The following is a 23,209-nucleotide window of genomic DNA, read 5'->3' as shown; positions in this document are numbered from 1 at the left end:
TACTAAAACCGTTAATGCGATGTCTTGAATCATTGTGCTTCACTGAGGTAGTTTTTGCGGTTCACTTTCTTTACCAAAGACAGAAAGATGCTGTGTCATGCAGTGCTATATAATGTCTTTATCCAGCTGGTTTTCACATGGTGGCCCACTGTACAGCACTCTGATCCAGGGGGATGTGCAGCACCACCAGCTCAGCTGGCCATGCTTTACAGAGCCTCTTCCAGGGTCCGGAGCCCTGGCTGTTAAAGAGGGTCTCAGGCTGGGCTCAGCAAGGGGCTCCCCACCACTGCACTGGCATGGGGTCTCGCTCCTCTGGAACTCATGTTCTTTATGTGTTTGTCTTGGAACCAAGATGTGGAAAGCCCTCGGTTGGTGGGGGATACTAGTGAATCTGAATAGGGAGGGTGGGGGACTGGGCTTTCAGATGTGAAAACCTTCTCTTATTGCTCTCTGGGGCCCTTGGTCTTTGACAAGTTTACTTCCTCACTATCCATTTCCCCCGGCCTTCTTTAAACAATCAGCACGTTATTCCAAACCTTCGTCTACAGTAGGGCTACGGAGCAGCGGCATCAGCTGGCAGGCGAAGGGAAGGCTGGCTGAGTGCTATCTCCCAGGGGAATGTGCTAATGCTGCCCTTTAAGTGCTCAAATCCCTCTGCAAGCCAGACCCACCGTTCACTAGCTGTGTGATGTCACAACACTGTTCCAGGAAGCCAGACTTGTTTGACAGAAGGAACAAGGAACATTTGTGTAACGTTTGTGTCTTGTTGCTCGAGACAGATGGGCTCGCTGTAGTTAGTACACATATCGTACACTGGCTGTTGTTGCTGAAGCAATTTGTTCATAAAGTTTTTTTTTTTTTGAAACTGCGTTAGATGTACTGTAAGCAGTGCTGTCAGCTGTTTGACTTGTCTGCACTGGGGTTAATAAAGCATCTTTAGATTACCAACTGTCAGGGCTCGAAGACACAGGGCTTGGCGGTTGTGTTGCTGATGTGAAATATGTTCCAACATTGTTTCATCCAGGGAGTTCTTTATTTTCATTCACTCATGATCCCTGTTTCCCCTCCGTCTCTTCCACTCCGTCCTCTTCTAGTTCTCCTCTCTTGCCTCTCTTCCCAGCAGCTTTATCTCAGAGGACTTGGGTCTAACCGAAGGCAGTAGTTTGTCATCTTCTCTCATTGTGCTTGCTGTGCTCTCACAAGCCACTATCCCCTGGCATTCCTTTGCCACTCATATTAAAGATCTTGTTTGTCTGGTGACAATGGTTTGGCAGCTCTCCAGTTCGCCAGTCTGATAATGATATGTTTATAGACTTGAAAATGATATAGAATTAGATTAATTCTCGAGAAGAAATTCTATCCTGAATATGATTGCGGTTATCGCAACACATGGTTACGGTCACGGTTAGACACCAAACCCATATTTGTCATCGCTGCACAATTTCTGGTATGGGGCACTCTTTAAGTTACTTTTGAAAGACTATTTGTTAAACAGTTCAATGAGGTTACGCAAGGAGTTATTGTTGAGAAAATAAGTAATACTGCTTTGAATGATGGTCATTTTGTGTGAAGTATTTGTTTATTCAACACTCGACAACACGACCAATTTGTAAGTCGCTCTGGATAAGAGCGTCTGCTAAATGACGTAAATGTAAATGTAATGATGATCCATGCTGCTCAGTTGAGGTGTTTCTCGAGTTGCACAAACACAGGGCGCTCTATTTTAACCGCCAACGCTTAAATATAAGGGTCGGCAGTAGCGCTATAGGTCCTGTGGTGCGTCAGAAATATGTTTTACTATTTTCACAGCCGGAATTATGAGCATAATAGCTCGCAGTAGCGCGAAAGGGCTGGGTTTTGAGGAATAACAAGTTGTAGGTGTGATGAGGGCTTGGCCACTCACTGGCCAATCAACATCCAGTGTTTGCTCAATAGCCTACTATGTTTGGATTATTGGCAGTCAACATAACATTGTTGTAATTGGCTTCAATGAGCCTAGTTTAGTCTACATGTCTTTACGCATCACTCTTCTCCTAAAATAAAAAATACTAGGCGCCTGTAAATTGTATTGTATGTATGAGGCACATTCTCAATAAGAAAAATATAGCCTAGGCCTACCATTGATACTATATTATAGAACTGAATCATTTAAGTACGTTTGGAGGAGCGCAGCTTTGGTAACCGGATGAGATGCGCTCTTTGGAGATGGATACTTGAACAAGCTAAATGAAGTATGCAGGTAGGCATATGTGTGTGTATGTATATTTTCAATTCAAGGCACTGAAATTGAAATAGACCATTTAAACATATTTTATGGATAGGCTACTTTGCAAGGCCAGGATCAAAAAGACAGCACATTGCTGTAGAACCAGCCTTCTTAGCCTAGGCCTAGGGTAAGGGTAGCAGAGGGCTTGATATGAAACAGAAAACAAGCAATCAGTTTTTTTAAACAACAATATTTCTAAATAGGATGGGGTCAGAAGCATGATATCATAAATTGCTTCTCTCGTACAATGGCACTTTGTGCACATGTAGACCTAAATGTCTTTATGCATAGCATTCACACATCTATAAAAAATATTAGGCTCCTGTCATTTGTATTGTTGTGCGAGGCAGATTCTCAAAATAAAATGCTGTCGATATGGCATTATAGGAGAACTGAATAGTTTGGAGTAGCGTGTCTTTGGTAATCGGACGAGGGGCGCTCTTTAAAATGGAAATGGGTAGTCTACTTGAACAAGCATAATGAAGTATGCAGGTATGTGAATTGTGAATCATGAAAAAGCATCAGTGTAAAAATCTCTAATATATTTCAAAGCTCTCTCAGTAGACCATTTAAAACCCCTTTTTTCATAGGCTACTTGTCTAATGGTGTTGTGGAATATTGAGTCAAATATTTACACAGATACCGGAACTTGTGAATTCAATTTAGACTTTATTATAAACATAACAGAGCCGAGCCCTTCCATGGAAAAGACTAAATTCTCATATCACAGAGCTCTGCCTTTATAGTATTCCATCTTTGCATAACTTATAGAATCCCCTCCCTCTATATGAAAATAGCTTCCCTTGACCTTTCTCCACCATTATCTTTCCGTCTCAGTTCTTGCTTGTTAACGCCCACATCTGACAGCTGTATAGGTTATAATGGTAGCGGGCCCTGGTCATATCTGTTCCAGGCTTATATAGCCTGTCTCAGCTCTTCAAAGTGGACAGCCTAGATGCTGCTAATAATGGAAATGTAATCATAGTCACGAGTTTTGCTCCCACAATGGCCAGGATAAAAAAGATGTGCCTATGTGATGCTGTAAACCTGAGGGCGGCAGGTAGCCTAGCGGTTAAGAGCATTGGGCCAGAAACCGAAAGGTTATTGTTTCTAATTCCCGAGCCAGCAGGTGGAAAAATGTGCTGTTCTGCCCTTGAGCAAGGCAGTTAACCTCCAACAGCAACTGATCCGCGGGCGCCGATGACGTTGATTAAGGCAGCCCCCCACACCTCTCTGATTCAGAGGGAAGACACATTTTGGTTGAATGCATTCAATTGTGCAACTGACTAAGTTTCCCCTAAACCAGACTTGACTAAGGGGAGAGTAAGCTATGCTTTGTTTTTAAATGAAATGGGGGGGGAAACCAATAATGTTTTTATGTTTCTGAATATGAGACGCACCGGCACAAAAAGCACAGCTCTTCCATGCCAATATCAACTGTTAAGACCTGCTTTTTGTGGGTCTTAAAACTTCCCATTAGCGAGTGAACGTTATTTATAATAAGGGTTACATGGAGAAAATCGGACCTTTCTGAAATGAAACTGGATGGCCCTCCCCTATACCCAAAATAATGATTAAAACATCAAGTGGATAGCAGAGAACATGCCTACCGTTTACCTTCACTTCTTGGACAGGTCAGAGCCTTAGATATGCCGTTTTAGAAAAAATAAATTGTCTTATAAGCATTACATGGCAACACAGGAATTTTGATGCACAGGGCTGCGGCCCAGAAGGTTGTGGGAATGACCACCGTGGACAAGAGTAGAGGTGGAAAGATCTCCTTTATAGTAAAAGCATTGAATTAATCTATTATCGTGTTTGCAGGTCTGAGAAAAATGTGCCTTTTATAAACATTTAATGCAATTCTGTCATTTTAGTATTAGCAGAATATGTTTTAATACCACACAGAATACAGAAATTACAGGCTAAGAATGGACAGAGATATGCCTATGTGTTCATCTTATCATGTTTCTCTAATGCCAAATCAGTATGTCTTGTTTGCAATGAAACTGTCCCTGTTTTTGCAAATACTTAAATCTTAGACGTCATTAGGAATCTGAGCATGGTACTTTCAAAAGTTAGGCCGACCTTTCCACCCCAGACAAAGTAGGCCTACCGACGCAGAAAAATGTCAGCTTTAACTGCTGGCTACTCTTCTTCCGTGGCTTAACCCAACGAGAGAAGGTCACAAGTGTTTCCCTAAAAGCTGTCTTGGGTTTAAACATCTTCTATTGTACAGAAAGTGAATAGCTTAATTAGTTTATAGTGACAGAATTAGATTACTTCCCAAGAAAAGTACATGTTTTGTGTCCTCGGCTATAGAAGGTTGTAGCTCAGCCTATGAATGTCAAGGAAACTAAACAATGATATCCCCATATGCATCACGTATTTCCTGGGTATTTTACAGCAGCACTGTAACAGATCACTTTATAGAAACGATCCGTACAACAACAAAAAATCTAAATCTTAAGCTAACAAGGGGTGGGCCTGTGCTTTTTTCCATTTTCTTTAATAAAGGTAGACCTATGGCATACCCTCTCATACCCCCTCAATGCCAGTCCTGGTTTAAACTTAACAGCCCTTCACTGACACGAAGGTAGGCTTTTCAAAGAGTGCATGGTGGGTGGAAGAATTGTCCGACAAATCTATGGATATAGCAGCTATTAGACTCCTTTTGTCTGTCAAACAGGTAGGCCTACCTCTTATTTCTTAAATAGGAAGAAATAGGCTCCAACACAAAGCCCTCTTGTTGTTAATAAAGTGTAATTAAAATTAAGGGTTGAAATAAATTATGCCTATTCAAAATTGCCTACTTTCAGCACCATAAGCTGCCCATTTCCCATTGATTGTTTCAGCACCACAATGTAAGTTACTAGAATCTGGCTTATTGTGAGGTCAATAACTCTGATAAATACCTCAAGGGCAAGAAACATATTGTTTTTATTTAAATCAATTATAGTTGTAACAAGCTATCAAAGTTGACCTCCGGTCCTCCTTCTCATCTTTGTGCTCTCCTTCTCAAACTGAACAGAACATAGGCTATAGGCTAGTAAGCACACAAGATATTGCAAAAATACATTTTCAGAAGAAGCCTTTGACTCTCCTCCTGAACTGCCACTGTAGGCCTACACAGCACAGCCATCGGTTAAGCAGCACACACTAAAGGTTTTGATAAGCAAGAGCAGAGCAGGCCGGGGTTCAGGGTTGGAATATCCATTGCAGTGTGTAATGCAGCCTAGTTTTATTTACACCATCCCAGCAGCTATCTTAGAAATATAACTTTGATCTGTGCTTCTCCAAGCATTCACATCCTACTGTATAGGCTGTTGTTCATTTGATTGAAACCACACTAAATAGCCTATAGCACACTTGATATTGTGCACCCAGCGGAGAATCAGAGATGAGGCACACATCGACATATAGCCTAATAAGCAACTCATTCTAAAACACTGAGAATCAATTGTCAATTACAAATTGAATGACCCTACCCTGGACTAGATTTAAAAACCTCACCTTGACTGAAATTGAAAAAGCATGACCCTCTTCCATTTTCCTCCAGGTACCCATTCTGTACATTTCGACCCACCCCTTAGAGCTGTGTGAAATTGTCACTTTTACGCTTGTTTTTAAATATTGCCACCCCTCCAACCACAGCGCAAGCAAGCTGATGTTAGACAGGTAAATTGCAGAACCAGGCATTAGGGCTGGAAAGTGCCAGTGCCCCAGTTTTTACATGACGAAATTGCAAACTAAGGTGCGTTTTGAAACAAGTCGAAAATAGAGACCAGTGTGTTTGAGTTTTCATAGTGCTAACTTGTGAATAACAGTGACACGCCAGTATCCACACCTCCTACACAAAGGCCTTGGACTGAAGTGTATCAAGAGTTATTTGAGGGAGGCAGGGCTCTCTGCACTGAGTAAGGATTCTCAATGATTCTCAACCCTCGTTGGTGCTGGATATAGTATGACAGATGCCGAAGCCAAGCTGTCTTCTTTTCTTGAGTTTGATCGCATGTCCGTCCAAAACATCTTCACCATATCATTTCACACCACAGACTCCATCCCAGTCCCTCATACCACTACTGGTGTCACCTCACGGTGAAAGCATCTACCCATGTCTGTTGACCAGCCATTACCACTGTGGCTTAACGACAACGTTGGTCTCAAAGGAAGCTTAATGGTGTTGTGTGTCATTTGTTTTTTTTGTGTGTTTTTTTTTTTGTTTTAGCATCTCAAATGTGACATTCTGATTTGGCAAAATGAAAATTGAATGAGGGAAACTCCTCCCTACCGCTGGATATTGTGGGGATTGAAATATTGGTTTCTAGAGAGAACTTGGGTTTTCGCTATTATTAGAATTGCACGCTGTATGCTGCTTTCAATAATGCAGACTGACATGAGAAGATGAGCACTGCGCATTTATCAGAACTGCTTCTCTTGCCTCTTGACCTAACAAACGTTACGTTCATATTCTTATCTTTTATTATTTCTCACTGTTGTTTCGTTGTCGATAAAGAACCTGCAAGTAAGGATTTTGTTAGACGATGTATACCATGCATATCCCGTACGTACGTCTAATAAAACTTGAAACTTGAAATCATAGCGTGTTCTGATTTAAAGTTCAACAAGAATATGACAGCACTTATGCTCTGCAGAATGACCTGTAGGTCAGGTATTACTCTCTATTGACAGACTATGAGATTTTGTTCTGGGTTCAGAGATATCTTTCGGGGTGTTGTCGTGCTAGTCGTGGAATGTGAAAGTGGCCGTATAGCGCTGCAATACGGAGGAGGATTCCTTAATATGGCCAGACAGGCTTAATGAAAGCCCTGTTCAGTTCAGATGGTCTTGCTTTCATCATTACAACTCGGGACTCCGGAGCCAGCAGTCGTTGACTCCGTCCTTGACTCTGTCAAAGTTAAACTGTTTGCTGGGAGACAATTGCTACCATCAGTGAAATGCAGCTGCGGGTTGTAAAAATGATTTCTGATTTATAGAAATATGAATAAACGGAAAAGCTCTTGGCCAAAGGGAAAGAGTCACACAGTCAGGTAGGACAGTAATCTAAGTTTACTAGCGTAGCATATTGTGGATGGAGATGATGAGCATATGGAGAACGTTCTTGTTTTGATTGGAGCTTTTATTGGATAATCTACAGACTCTAAGTACTTCAAGTCTTCTGGGATTTGCAGGATAACCATCTGTCTAGAGGTGCCTTTACCTTACATTACTATATCGTTTTCACTGCATGTTTTGTTGTTGTGTTTGTACAGTACAACTAAATATAATGATATGATGCTCCCAATTTTTGTAAAGTACATGAACTTGCAACACATTTTCACATGGGTTTCTGTGATAATCTCCTTCCTAGGCCTCCTTCCTAGTTCTCAACCCCACCGACAGTACCAAAAACAATAGATGTGTTTACAGAGAAGACAGGGGACCGGCTTTTGAAGTGATGTTTGTTCTTACTAAGGCAGTGGTTGATGAGAGGCCTATTGTAATGACACGCAAGTCAAAGATCATGACACAAAGGTTGTGACCCAGGATATAATGAAAACAATCAGGGCATGCTGTACACCACTCAGCATGGAGGGCTGTCTGCTGAAAGGCCTGCAACAAATTGCCTGTTTCATTGACTCCTCTCGTTGCTACACGGCATTCTCCGCCGTGGCCTAACCTTAGTGGCCCCGGAGCAGCATTAAACAGACAGAGTTCAAGGTCTCTTATGAACCCTCTGAAGTTCGAAGTAATAAAGATGAGGGATGATTGCTTTTTGTGCTTTCCTTTGCAGACAAGCCAGTCTCAACGATGCAGCCGAGAAGTATTACGGACAGGCAGCCAGCATAAGACCTAACGTGAGTATATCAACCTCTGCTGACCTATTATTACTCAACATGATGGACACTCTGTCTGCAATCACTGGCTGTGTGGCTCTCTGACCAATCACTGCCCTGCCTGTTTCCACACAAAGGCCTGCATTGTCAAGTCATCGGAGCTCTAAGGTTTGTTTGTGTAGCATCAATCAGGGACTTCAAAGGAGGGGCCAGGGCAATTTAAGGGTGGTCAGATTGAAAGGAATAATGATAATAACACTTAGTCACAGGGCTTTGGTGTGTGGATAATGAATAGACTCAAGTAGCTGAGTATCATTTGACGACACAGATTTGACTTTGTTTGAACTGCAGTGGAGAAAATAATGTTTGGCCTCTGTGGTCTTAATGTTAGTTCCATCCTGATTAGAAGAAATCACTTGTCAAGGAACAATCCAAGTTTGTCTGGACAGTGTCACCCGTCGTGATGTTTGATTCAGCCAACAGAAATGTTTCCAGTAGATGTAAACGTACAACATACACAATTTACACCATTTTCCCACCATGTTTATGTAATATAGAGTGTAAAAGTGTTGAAAATAGTTGTGTGCTTTCAATGGACTATCTTGTATTTGTGAGTCTCAAATTCCCACCCTTTTAGAGCAGGAAAATCCTCATTATTGTCATAATGTAGTTCATAGGAATGCATTAATAGAGACAGGACACCAAAGAGTGGAAGGTGAAGTGTGGAGCTTATTTCTATAATTCAGTGCTACTAAAGGTGAATTTAGATAACCTTTGTTAGAAGAAAAAAAAATCAAAAAGTGTACGATTCTGGATATCTGAAACCCTTAGCAGAGGCACTCTGGAGACAAAAACGACAGCCTGGCCTAATGGAGAGGAGGTGATGAGGGAGGGATAAAATGGACAATCGTAACAGCAGTAGCCTATCAACATACACCTCACTAAGTGTGCTGCGCACATACACACACGCCACACTCATAGCCTAGTTTCAGCAGAATATCATCTGTCGGGCAGCAAGAGCACACAGCTCAAACAACTGGCTGTCCCTGGACTAGTTTACAGCGGTAGGGTAGTTCAATTGAACTAGCTTCTCATAATTCATTCAAATAATTAATCAGTGATTCATATTTCCTGCAACTTTGTGAAGAAGTAAGGCCTGTTTGTGAGCGCCCATGTGTGTTGTGTTGCCAGTTAGCTTACCGAAACAGTCTTTTCTAAGGCTTTCCCCAAAACCCTTCCCAATGAAATGTTGACTCCAAAGTAGGCCTACCTGGCAGAATGATATCATGATGATTTCTAACCTATCAATCGGGTGGTCATTTGTTCTTGCAAACTTAGCCATCACATGTACACTAGGCCTATTGTACAGTACAGAAACACCACTAGCCAAACATATGGTGAATTAAAGGGCAACTACAAATCAAATCAAATTTATTTTTATATAGCCCTTCGTACATCAGCTGATATTCTCAAAGTGCTGTACAGAAACCCAGCCTAAAACCCCAAACAGCAAGCAAAGCATGTGAAAGAAGCACGGTGGCTAGGAAAAACTCCCTAGGAAAAACTCCCTAGAAAGGCCAAAAACCTAGGAAGAAACCTAGAGAGGAACCAGGCTATGAGGGGTGGCCAGTCCTCTTCTGGCTGTGCAGGGTGGATATTATAACAGAACATGGTCAAAATGTTAAAATGTTAAAATGTTCATAAATGACCAGCATGGTCAAATAATAATAATCATAGTAGTTGTCGAGGGTGCAACAAGCACGTCCGGTGAACAGGTCAGGGTTCCATAGCCGCAGGCAGAACAGTTGAAACGGGAGCAGCAGCACGGCCAGGTGTACTGGGGACAGCAAGGAGTCATCATACCAGGTAGTCCTGAGGCATGGTCCTAGGGCTCAGGTCCTCCGAGAGAAAGACAGAAAGAGAGAAAGAGAGAATTAGAGAGAGCATATTTAAATACACACAGGACACCGGATAAGACAAGAGAAATACTCCAGATGTAACAGACTGACCCTAGCCCCCCGACACATAAACTACTGCAGCATAAATACTGGAGGCTGAGACAGGAGGGATCAGAAGACACTGTGGCCCCATCCGATGATACCCCCGGACAGGGCCAAATAGGTAGGAGCAAGCCCATGTAATGCTTTGTAGGTTAGCAGTAAAACCTTGAAATCAGCCCTTGCCTTAACAGGAAGCCAGTGTAGGGAGGCTAGCACTGGAGTAATATGATCAAATTTTTTGGTTCTAGTCAGGATTCTAGCAGCCGTATTTAGCACTAACTGAAGTTTATTTAGTGCTTTATCCGGGTAGCCGGAAAGTAGAGCATTGCAGTAGTCCAGCCTAGAAGTAACAAAAGCATGGATTAATTTTTCTGCGTCATTTTTGGACAGAAAATTTCTGATTTTTGCAATGTTACGTAGATGTGGAGAATAGCAATGGAGAATAGCAGGAAATTAGCTTCAAAATAACATACAAAATCCTAAAGCCCCTAAATTAAACTTTTGGTGGTGTATTTTATTAATCTCAAGGAACAAACGCAGGCTCCAGTCAGCATTTTAGCATTTTAGATATACCATGACATTTTAACAATTCGACCCCTGACCGTCGTTTACATGTGAATTAAAATTCGGAGCATGTCGGGAGTGTGTTAGAGGCCATTGTTTGAAATTCTTTAGGGGGAATCTTAAAGGTCTTGTCGGTTCGATCTCCTTTGACACGAGCAAATCATAAGCCAATCACCCCAGAATGCAGGGTGTTCCCAAAGCATACTTTTTGGTACCCACATGGACAGAAAGTGAATGCAGTGTTGAATTTGATGAAATACAGATGAAATCTTCATTTGATTTCTCCTCCATAAAATGTTGTCGGTGCATCAGATTAGGGGAGTCCGGGGCTGTGTGTCACACTTTTGACTTTTTTTTTCACCAGTAGGCCTATAGGATGAGATAGGATTTTCAACATTATTAGAAATACCAAGGTCTTGGGTTGAAATGGTTTCCCTTTAGTCCTTCTAGCTTATTCCAAAATGGGAGATCTTCCCTATCAAAACACTGTCTACTTGAAATAAAGAAATCAATGTAGCCTACAGAGTCTTAGAAATAGCCAGGTTATTTTGATTGAACAATATTGTTTACAAAATGAAGCAGTTTATACTTTGTAAGTATAACTTATTATATAACCATCTCCAACTGAGCATAAAAGCAAGATTATGCTAATTTCCACATCTTGACCTAGCAACTTCGAAAATAAGTTTGAAATATAGCTATCCCTTTCCTCATTCCAACAAACAATTGTTCATGAATATCCAACTCCCATAATTCAAACAATGAAAATACCAGGACTATACTTTCACCTTCCATAAAACACACAAATTCCCTTCACCTCAAAGTAGTCACACATTTTAATCTTAAAATGACTAGACTACACAGCACCCTCTAGATTGGGAGTAACAGACTAAACTATACTGTGAAAACCAACCTATGTAACACATAACCCCGGTCTTCCCTATTCCCTGTGCAGTTATTAGAATGTTTGTTGCGCTGTTTAATCCCGCATTTTGTTAGAAGACCAGCCGAAAGTAAACATGTGAACATAAACTCAAGTGAGTCTCCATGATTAGGCTATCATAGATGGAGTTACGGCAAGCATTTTGTCCAATAAATGAATGACTTGCATGCACACACAGGCAGTCCCTGCTGTGAAGACATTTTGTCATTGCGTAGGAGCTTCATTCTTCTGGTGCTCAGCAGTAAATATGAGAAAAAGATAGAGCGTAATGCTGAAGCTGTGCGATCCATCCAACCGTACCTGTCGAAGTCATATCTAAAATTAGAATCTTTCACACTGAGATGTGTGGAGATGTGAGAAGTTTCTTGTGTGTGATGCTTGAAGTGTAAAGTAAAATGTAAGAACATTGGCTGAGATGCAGAGCAGCACGATCATCTGTATCTTCTTTCCTACGTTGTTGTCTATTTCAGGAACAGATCGTCATCATTTTCACATTTTCATCTCTCAGCATCCACAAATAATGTATGTAAACATGCATTTGATGCATCCAAGTCCAAAAACAAAGGCAGTTTCAGCCTAATGGGGTCAAATAGTTGGGACGCCTCCTTTGCCATTTGGCCTGCTTACAGTGGAGGCTAGATAATGATTGAGGATGTTCATCCATCTTCTCCAGTATTACACTTTGTTCTCTCTCATGTGACTTGACTTGGACCATGTTCCTGTCTATCTTCATTTTTCATTGCATGCTATGCTTCAGCCTCTGTATTGCTTGACTGCTTGACTGAGTAGGACTGGACAATTGACTTAACTCAAGGGCTTTAGTGCCTCAACCCTTCCTTATGTCCAGAGACCAGCCTATTAGAGGCCTACGTAGGGCACCATAAAATGACAGCATCTGCAGTCTTTACATTTGTCAGGCCAATTAGATATGGTCCCCATGCTTTCTGTTTACAGTGGAATTAAGGAGGTTTATGGCCGGTCGTTGCTCCCTCCTCATCATACTCCCATGGCTTTAAGCAGCTGTTTCTTCTGAGGTCCGGCAAATATATTGCACATCTGGTGGTGCTTCTGTCACGACTACACGCCAGAGGAAAGGGTAGCGTAGGGTGGGCGGAGGGTCATTGGGGCGGGAAGGGGGATCTTTTGAAGCTCGGCTGGAGCAGGACTAAAAGGAAAAGCAGGAAGAGCAGTAGAATCCCTACCCAGGAGTCCTTGCACACCATTCTCTGTAATGTGGAAGTGTCTTGTGTGAAGGCCTGTGATGCTATTTCATTGTGTTCAGCCAGATCTTCTCCTCTTCTCCTCCGCGGGTCACAGCTTTAACTTCACCTGATTATTCACTCCCAGACAGCTGGTTTCAATTTGTCTTCCTCAAGGCAGTTAGTATTTAGTATTTTAGTATTTTATTAGGATCCCCATTAGCTGTTGGCAAGGCAGCAGCTACTCTTCCTGGGGTCCAAACAGATCTACATTACATCAAACAAAACATTGTGCATTATACAAATTTACATTGCTCCAATATTACATTACTAAGAATAATGTCTGCGTTGTGCTATGAGGTGTTGTTTAATCTGTTTTTTAAATCTGATTTCACTGCTAGCTTGAGTTACCTGAGGTGAAACATCATTCCATGTAGTCATGGCGCTATACACTGAGTGTACAAAACATTAGGAGCACCTTCCTAATATTGAGTTTCAGGGTCAAAATTACCATGACCATTTAGCCATGAAATCTGGCTGCTTGTGTGATCTAAACGTAGAGAAAATATTTTACTTCTTCTGCTGGGTATATTGCTATAGCTACAAAAGTACCAGTCCTGCAGTCAGTGGTTACCAAAGCACTTCGAAGATGAAATCACAAATTAATTTTTGTCTGACAATTAACTGCTTTAACACACTGGAGTCAGCAGGAGGGGGAACTCCTGGTCATGCCAGCGTTTACTTTGGCCCTGGCCACTGTAGTGAATATGTTTTCTTACAGTGCTCACGGAAAGTATTCAGACCCCTTGACTTTTTCCACATTTTGTTGTTACAGCCTTATTCTAAAAAAAACAAGAAATTGTTTAAATGATCCTCAACAATCTACACATAAATACCCAATAATGACAAAGCGAAACAGGTTTTTAGACATTTTTGCAAATGTATTAAAAGTAAAAAACAGATATACCTTATTTACATAAGAATTCAGACCCTTTGCTATGAGACTCGAGATTGAGCTCAGGTGCATCCTGTTTCCATTGATCATCCTTGAGATTTTTCTACAACTTGATTGGAGTCCACTTGTGGTAAATTCAATTGATTAGACATGATTTGGAAAGGCACACACCTGTCTATATAAGGTCCCACGGTTGACAGTGCATGTCAGAGCAAAAACCAAGCCATGAGGTCGAAGGAATTGTCTGTCGAGCTCCGAGACAGGATTGTGTGTCGAGGCACAGATCTGGGGAAGGGTACCAAAAAATGTCTGCAGCATTGAAGGTCCCCAATAACAGTGGCCTCCATCATTCTTCAATGGACTTTTTCTAGAGCTGGCCGTCCACTAAACAGAGCAATCGGGGGAGAAGGGCCTTGGTCAAGGAGGTGACCAAGAACCCAATGGTCACTCTGACAGAGCTCTAGGGACTGGGAGACTAGTCAGGATCAAGGCAAAGATGAACAGAGCAAAGTACAGAGAGATCCTTGATGAAAACCTGCTCCAGAGCGCTCAGGACCTCAGACTGGGGCGAAGGGTCACCTTCCAACAGGACAATGACCCAAAACACACAGCCAAGACAACGCAGGAGTGGCTTCGGGACAAGTCTCTGAATGTCCTTGAGTGGTCCAACCAGAGCACGGACTTGAACCCGATTGAACATATCTAGAAAGACCTGAAAATAGCTGTGCAGCAATGCTCCCCATCCAACCTGACAGAGTTTGAGAGGATGCCAAGCTTGTAGCGTCATACCCAAGAAGACTCGAGACTGTAATCACTGCCAAAGGTGCTTCAACAAAGTACTGAGTAAAGAGTCTGAATACTTATGTGAAAGTGATATCAGTTTTTTTGTTTTTATAAATTAGCAAACATTTCTAAAACCAGTTTTTGCTTTGTTGTTATGGGATATTGTGTGTAGAATGATGCGGGGGAAAAAATGTATTCAATTTTGGAATAAAGATGTAACCTAACAAAACGTGGAAAAAGTCAAGTGGTCTGAATACTTTCACTGTATGTCTGTTAAGGGACACGTGGGGCTGTCTAAGGGACAATGGGATTATTTCACAGGCACGTTTGATGTATTTATCAATTTAACTCCTCTTATGAGAGGAGAGGCGCTACTGGACATATTGTTCCCATATCAATTCTCATGCATGTATCATCACTCATCCAACCTTGACACTGGAAAAACAGAGATGATAAGTTTCCTAGACTGGAGCAGAACAGCCCAGAGCAGAGCTGAAAATGATTGTTACTGCAGCTAGCACAGCTCAGACTAGTGTGGACAAAGCAAGACAAATGGCCAGGCAATGGGAGAGGGTCTGTGGTTTTAATGTCCATGCCTCCAGGAACTCATTCATGACTGGATGACCAAAAATGTCTTTAGTCTCCATGACATAAGAAGTATTTTTGGTCCTATACCTTCAGACTAATGCTTCTAGGTCCTGGGGCTACTAGGATAAGACAGATGTATTATTAGCTAGCAGTCAGCACGAGAGCCTGTTAAAATTACTAGTCAAGCTTCTATTTGTTCGACACAATTTATGTTATTTCATCAATTACAGCATACAAGTTGAAAATTATTTTAGTTTTACAGTCAAGACATGCATTTAGTTTTAATTCCAGAGATTAGTTTCAACTTCAAATATTTCACAAAGCCCCTGTTGTTTATTCAAATGTGCATAGTGGGGTATGTTTAGAAATCTGTAAACTTTGCAGCATTTCCCATTCCGTATATAGTCACTTTTTCCCTGCCGTGCTACAGTATTGGCAGCAGCATCACCCCACATTGTTTTACGGTCTAAGGCTTTTATAATCTTTTGGGGAAATTTGTGAAAATGTCAAACCTTGACATAAACACGTGGCGTTTCATGAGGCAAAGACCTATGGGTCATAATTACTTATGAGTTATTCTATATGACTTCACAGACCATTATTGGTCATTTTATTGAGATGGATTACATTTCATACTCCTGTCTTTTCTTTTTCTTTTTTTTCTCTTTTTTTTTTTACAAATGGTAAATAATAAAAACAAACAGAAATCATCAATGCCCAGTTTAGGAATCACGTGTACGGTAACACGTGTCATGATGCTCATGAATACAACTAGTGTTACTTCTTCCACAACATGCTGTCGAGTCAACTTTACATTCAAAACAGTAATGAATTAACAAAATGTAAAGCCATGTGCTATTACTCAGTAACAGTCGCTTAACTACACAAGTACACTTCTGCTCTACTCCTTCAGATAAAATGGAGATCAGATGTGAGATGTGATACACTCCTATGGTCTCTATTTAAACTCCCAGGGATTATTTAGATGGTGCTCTGAACACTTGCACTACTTTCCTACTATCCCGGGTGACACATCCCTTGGACTGGTTCTGGTATTTGCCTCATGGCATCAGCAGGAAAATACATTATAATATGTTAATCATGTGTCCCACTTCAAAGAGCTGGGTTGAATTGTGAATATGCCGCCCCAAACAGGCCACGGAGTCATGGAGAAGTCCTGACACAAAACTCCCCTCAGAAGGGCACTACGGACTGGGCAGTCCGGATTGCTGGTCCAACAGCATCACTATTATCACAATATGGCTTCCAAGATGAAACGATGTCCCTGTTAAGTGGGACTGTTTTAGTTGAAGGTCTGAAAAATTACTACTTATTCCTATTGGCTGACTCATTAAAGAGGTTAAAGCCCTGGGTTGAATTAACCTATCATGACATTTGTTCTCAGTTTTGGCAATCAGACATTATTGTAATTGGTCAATAGAAAGCATGTTGCATTTGGTTTGCGATAAAGAGAAAGTCATTGTTGTTGGCTGTTTTCTTCTGTCTTTTCTATTTTCTCTTTAGTTCATTCTCTTGGTTGTTGGTGCATTGGGGGGGTTCTTGGGGGTGGGAAATGGAATGAATTGTATTTTCTATTTATATTTTTCTTCTTGGGGGGACTGTGGGAGGGGTTTTGAATGGTTGGGGGACAGCTATTGGGGAACTGTGGGGGGATCTTGGAGGGTTATGGTTCATGTTTTTTTGGCCTGGTGGGAGATCTGTCAACGTGCCCTTGAGCAGGGCATTGACCCTGGATGCTTCTGTGTGTCACTCTGAATGGGAGTCTGTTGGATGACTGGTATTGTGTAGTTGTTGAGTGGCTTCACTGCAAGTATATTGTATGTTTCCGGTATTCTATATATAAAAAATACAATTCAAATAATAATAATAAAAAAGGAAGTAATTATGACCCATAGGTCTTTGCCTAATGAAACGCCATGTGTTTATGTCAAGGTTTGACATTTTCACAAATTTCCCCAAAAGTTTATAAAAGCCTTATTTTCACCTCAGTGTGTGTACAGAAGTAGAGCTTGGTTTCCGGCAATAGAATGAGTCCATTCTAGTCAAACAAGCTTCAATGTGATTAAAACTGTCCTGCTACTTTTTTCAACTTTAATCAATGTCCTATCAATATTCTCTGAACTTGTTAGTGTTAGACTGTCATGCCATCTCTTTTGAGAAGTACTTTCCTTAAAAAAAATTGTTTCTTGCCGTCTAGATTCATACATGAAGTACAGTATCAGTCAAAAGTTTGGATACACCAACTCATTCCAGGGTTATTCTTTATTTTTACTATTTTGTGTTAATAATAATGAAGACATCAAAACTATGAAATAACACATATGGAATCATGTACAAACCAAAAAAGTGTCAAACAAATCCAAATATATTTTAGATTTTAGATTCTTCAAAGTAGCCACCCCTTGCCTTGATGAAAGCTTTGCACACTCTTGGCATTCTCTCAACCAGCTTCACCTGGAATGCTTTTCCAACAGTCTTGAAGGAGTTCCCACATATGCTGAGCACTTGTTGGCTGCTTTTATTTCACCCTACGGTCCATCTCAATTGGGTTGAGGTTGGGTGATTAAAATTTGTTCTTAACTGATTTGCCTAGTTAAGTAAAGGTCAACATTTTTTAATAAATACAAATAAATTGATGTTTCCGCATGATAATGCACGGTCCCATGCATGGATCTGTATACAATTCCTCGAAGCTTAAAAATGGCCCAGTTCTTCCATGGCCTGCATACTCACCAGACATGTCACCCATTGAGGTTGTTTGGGATGCTGTGGATTGAAGTGTACAACAGTGTGTTCTAGCTCTCGCCAATATCCAGCAAATTCGCACAGCCATTGAAGAGGAGTGGGACAACATTCCACAGGCCACAATCAACAGCCTGATCAACTCTATGTGAAGGAGATCTGTCGCGCTGCATGAGTCAAATGATGGTCATACCAGACACTGACTGGTTTTCTGATCCATGCCCCTACCTTTTTTTTTTACGTATCTGTGACCAACAGATGCATATCTTTAATCCCAGTCGTGAAATCCGTAGACTGAGGCCTAATTTATTTATTTAAATTGACTGATTTCCTCATATGAACTGTAACTCAGTATAATCTTAGAAATGGTTGCATGTTATGTTTATATTTTTGTTCAGTGTAGACAATATGACATAACTTTTAGAATTTTCTTTTTGTATTATTCTTTTTATGGTTCTCAGCCTCGGGATGACGTAATGTTCTAGATGTCCTTTGCAATTTATTCCTCAGTCTAAACAGAGGATATAAGTGTTTTAATGTGCGAACAGCTCTGGTAGTCTGACTGAGTGGTACTATATGAGACTGTTACTCTCCTGCCTCTTCTCCTACTGTCTCACTAGGCCTGACTCTGCTCTCGGCATTCTACTCCACTCACCACTCATTCGCTTGCATATCCATCTCTGACTGTTACAGTGTCTGCTATTACTGAAGAGACCATTCCGAGTGACATTTAAACAACGATTTTGCTATACTGCTAGAAGAAATGGTGCTATAAAGAACCAAAAGGCACCGTACTTTTTTTTGCAGTGTAGCCTTCTGTAAGATGTGCTTCTGAGAATGACTGAACTGTTCTGTCCTGCTCTTGTGTTCCAGTACCCAGCAGCCCTGATGAACCTGGGGGCCATTCTCCATCTCAACGGGAAGCTGCAGGAGGCGGAGGCCAACTACCTGCGAGCATTGCAGCTGAAGCCAGACGACACCATCACCCAGTCTAATCTGCGTAAACTGTGGAACATCATGGAGAAACAGGGCTTGAGGACAATGGGGGCCGTGAGTTAACTCACCAGCCAGTCAGCCATCTGTGCAGCAGGCCTAGGGAAGAAGTGGCCCGCTGCTCCCTTGGAGAAGGAACTGGGGTAGTGAGGGTGGAGGAGGACAGCAGAAAAAGGCACAAGACTGCAGAATGCTCCTTGTGACTCTTCACTACTCCTCAGACCAGGAGTAGCTTCCCTGGGAGGCTGTCTGTTTGTGAGGAGCACTACCTTTGAATAATGTCTTCCTGGAACTTTGTCCAAAATGTGTGCTCTCCCAGGGTTTGTGAATCTCTACCAGAGCACTTAATTTGAAGTGGGCCATAGGTTCATACTTGAAGTCTTGTGATTAATTAGGAATTGAATTAGTTATAGATGCTTATAAGATCATGTAGGACAACATATGTCCTGGGGCAGAGTCCCAAGGCGCTGCCCTCCGAAGCAGGAACACTGCAGTAGAAGTTACATTTTTTTCTCACCGTCAAATTAAGTTATTGGTCTAATGAAGTTGTGTTCATTGGCTTCTGTGCACATCAGTGAAACTCATGGCATGATATAGGAGATAACAGCTTTATCAATTAATTCTCAAATTGAACACAACTAGGCCAGGATTAATGAATCATTCATTGTGATTGTTTATGAGATTTCACTGATTTAACATGTTGTTGGACATTGAGACCTACAGCTCCTGCAAAGAGATGTAGCAGATTGTTGAGCACCGTTGAGTGATAAAAAAGGAACCTACTGATCGATATTGTCTTATAAATAACACTTCCACAAGAGAAAACAGATACCATATAAATGGGACATGTGCCCTCAGGGTACAGTCAAGGACCGCTCCGAGTATTTCCCACCCTGAAATATATGAATCCATAGAATATAATTTGCCAAAAGACACAGTGTTAGTTGTGAAAGAAAATACCAATAAGATAGTTTGAAGGAAAGGTGAAATGAATTTGAACTGGAGTTTCTGTCATTACTTGCTAACTCTATTATGCCTTACTATCTGAAGGCGCAAAACTATTCCATGTAAATGTAGCAGTGAATTTCAAATTGCTTCGCTAGGCTTGTTGTTTCATAGAGTGACATAACATGGCTTCTGTGTAGGTCAGAGCCATATATTAAGATGAATATATGGCTCTGGTGTAGGCTACTCATGTCTCCTTGGATAATTTACTTAGAGGAAGGTAGCTAATGTGTTATGAAAGGAAATGGCAAATGACCTTCCCATGGTACTAACATTAGCCCCCATCAGCTGACATGCTAGTTGGAGGTTTGGACAGCAGCAGAGAACCGAAGGCTTCCCCTCCCTTCGCAATACATACTGTACTGATGTGTGCTGATGACCGGTCTTTAGACATGATAAGAGGACAGTTGTAAGTCATTGTTGATGTCTGAAATCTCCTTACCAAGTACCTGTCAAACCGATGCACCCCATTACATAACAATGCACAGCCATAGTTTGTCTGAGGGAATCTTTTAATGTAATATCGCTTTGTTTGAAAATGTTCCTTTTCTTTTATTTGTATGTATATATGGATTTGATAATATACAGTAAAAACCTACATACAGTATAATAGACAATAGTCTGACTTGCAAGGGAAGGTCAGCGCCCACCCAGCAAGTTCAGTATCTGTAAGATATGAATCATTTATCCTAGCGTCAAAACATCATGTTCTCTCACTCTTTTCAGTCTTAAATGTCAATGTTGTATATATTCTGTGTAATTAACATCTACTTGGTTGTTGTCATAAAAAATTATTTACCACCGCTTATTAACTGTATCTCCAACTTGGAAGAAACTTTATTTTGGAGAAACAGATAATCCCGCTATGAAGTTTATTGTAAAGAAGCCCACAGCCACCGTGCGTTTGAATATTTGTAAGTTATTTCTTTGTGTTATCTTGGCATATAAACCAGCTGGCACTGTGTTACATTTTCAAGTGTATGTTGAAGATAAGTATTGATCCATTTCACTTTATGAAATGTGATATACCTGTACACGTATGTCTAGAAGACTTTTCCTTGCGATTCTGACTGAAAAAATACAACTATTTGATTCCAATTTTCGAACAGAAGTATCTTAATTTCGCTAAAATATTGCATTTGACACAAAGAAAACAAAGTTCATGATAATTGAAATGACTAGCAAAAAGCCAAAAGTATTTAAACATTGCATTTTCTTGTGCTGTCCACTTCCCTACACAGTGACCCCATCCTCAGAGGTCATATCCAGTGCTTTATGGAGTTAGTAGTATGATAGTTGCCCTGTTCTTTCTTGAACATTAAACATGTATGAGCCCTGTTCCACTCTGTACGTAACTTTACGTTCTCATGTCTGTCTGTCAGTCTTTTGAAAGCACAGCGCGGCAGTCTGTCTTTCCGGCTGGAGCTCAATAGCTCTACTGGTTCTTACTGTCGTAACGGTTGTGTATGTCTCGACTGCGTCAACACTGTGGTGTTGTTAGCTATGATCACCATGTCTATCTGTCTGATATAATGAAGTGTTGAGCTAGGTTATCACCATGAATTATTCTACCCTCACACCTTCTCCCCAACACCACCATCCCCCATCACAAGTTGTGCTAATTTGTCTTGTGTATAAAGTGTTGATGAACAAATGAGAGTGTGTGTCTGAAGATGGAAATAAGTGTTTCATTCTGTGTCTCCGCTCAGGGATTTCAAGCGGTGGGTTGTATTGCAGACTTATGCTCACAAAGTTATATTTTTGGAAAGTTGTATTTGTATAAATTATCAAGATTTGTAGCCTTTGCTTTTTTTGTAATATAAAAAAAACGTGCCAGAATAGACTTTCCCAATGTTTCTTTTTTTCCACAATAAAATAATGGTGTTCTGCTTTCATCATCTGCCTGAGTGTTTTGGGGGGGCCGTTTTGAAGAGTTTATTTTACATTTACTTTAGCATGTAATACTTAGCCTCAAAAACACATTTCCCATGACTTCCTTCTACTGAATATACTGATGCAGTATATACAGTCCATACTCATATTTGCCTCATATTCACAAAGGGTATCAGACTTAATGGGGTGGTCGTGCAGACTATGGAACGGGTTTTACAAGGCATTTAAAGTTCCGCTGCAAATTTGCTGAAAACGTGTCATAAAATCTACTCAAATGGACCTCCTGCTTTCATCTATGTACAACACAAAGGGGATGTAAATATTCCCATATGGAAGGGAAGGGTAACACAGTGTCTACATCTGGCCTGCATGTCTCGCCCGCTCCTCCCCCACCCCATACCTCGGACCTGACAAGCAGAAGGCCCTACCCAGTAACCCTTGTGATGTTTCTCACATGTGTGCGTCTGGTCCGCTCCCATGATGGGAACACCCCATGGTGTCCAGGGTTCCTTATTGATTCAAAATGTGATGTGCGAAGCCCATTGGCATTGTCCATTCCATTTTGGATCATATTCTACCAACACAGGTGTGCTTCTCTTATCGTGACAAATCATGATCAAACATGTCAGATAGTAGGGCCGTGGAAGCACGCACCAACTCCATGAAGTGCTCTTATTTCTTACCATTTGGTTTAACAAGCACGGTTGTTCCAGTCCCTTTCCGATGCTAACCATATGATATGGTTGACTTCGACACCATTCTATGAATGCACAGGCAGTTAAAATACATTACGTGCATGTGTGGTGACTGCAGTCGGAGTGGAAGCCTACTCTGCGCTATGCCAGTTCTATTGTAGCTAATGCTCAAAATTAATTCAACCATGTTAATCCATTTCCTCACTGCCAAAAAGCGAGGTAATAGTTCTGAGATGAGAGAAACAGACACACATGAAAAAAGGTATTCACACACAATATCTCCACATCATAATATGTCCTCATTGCCTCCATAGCCTACCTACCTACACTACAGGTGTTTATGTACCACTAATAACTCCATTATGAATACATCGATTATTAGCAAAGCATTACAAGTTGAGGACAGATGATGACAGATTGGAATCGGTAATGACATAAGGATGTTATGGTCAATAGCCAATAAGAGTAAATAGAGTATAAGCCACTTACTATGAGTGCTCAACAGGTACAGATGCTCTTTGTCATTTTTCATAATAAATAGACTGTTCGATGCTGGGACCTTTTGTATGCATACCAATATGTTATCCTTCAATTCTAGCCATGCAAGAGGACCACAACGACACTTTAAACTTTCAAATAAAAAAGGTCTGAACTTCCATCACCGAGGAGCACATCTCATGCGATCTGATTTCCTGCTTCTCGATCAATAAATGCACATTTTTACC

General features: G+C 41.1%; 1 protein-coding gene across 1 annotated transcript in view; it reads left to right on the top strand.

Moving 5' to 3' along the window:
• Positions 1 to 21,789, top strand: part of tmtc2b (transmembrane O-mannosyltransferase targeting cadherins 2b) — a 175,660-nt gene extending 153,871 nt beyond the window's left edge. The window contains exons 11-12 of the mRNA XM_014147934.3: positions 8,061 to 8,124; positions 18,772 to 21,789. Coding sequence (XP_014003409.1) covers positions 8,061 to 8,124; positions 18,772 to 18,957 — 250 coding nt within the window. The 3' untranslated portion in view covers positions 18,958 to 21,789. The remainder of the gene's footprint in view (positions 1 to 8,060; positions 8,125 to 18,771) is intronic.
• Positions 21,790 to 23,209: the final 1,420 nt, after the last annotated feature.

This window comes from Salmo salar, chromosome 16 (genome assembly GCF_965601325.2).
Source record: "Salmo salar chromosome 16, fSalSal1, whole genome shotgun sequence".
Lineage (NCBI taxonomy): Eukaryota > Metazoa > Chordata > Actinopteri > Salmoniformes > Salmonidae > Salmo > Salmo salar.
Note: the sequence above shows the minus strand (reverse complement) of the source record. Positions and strands in the feature narration are given on the sequence as shown.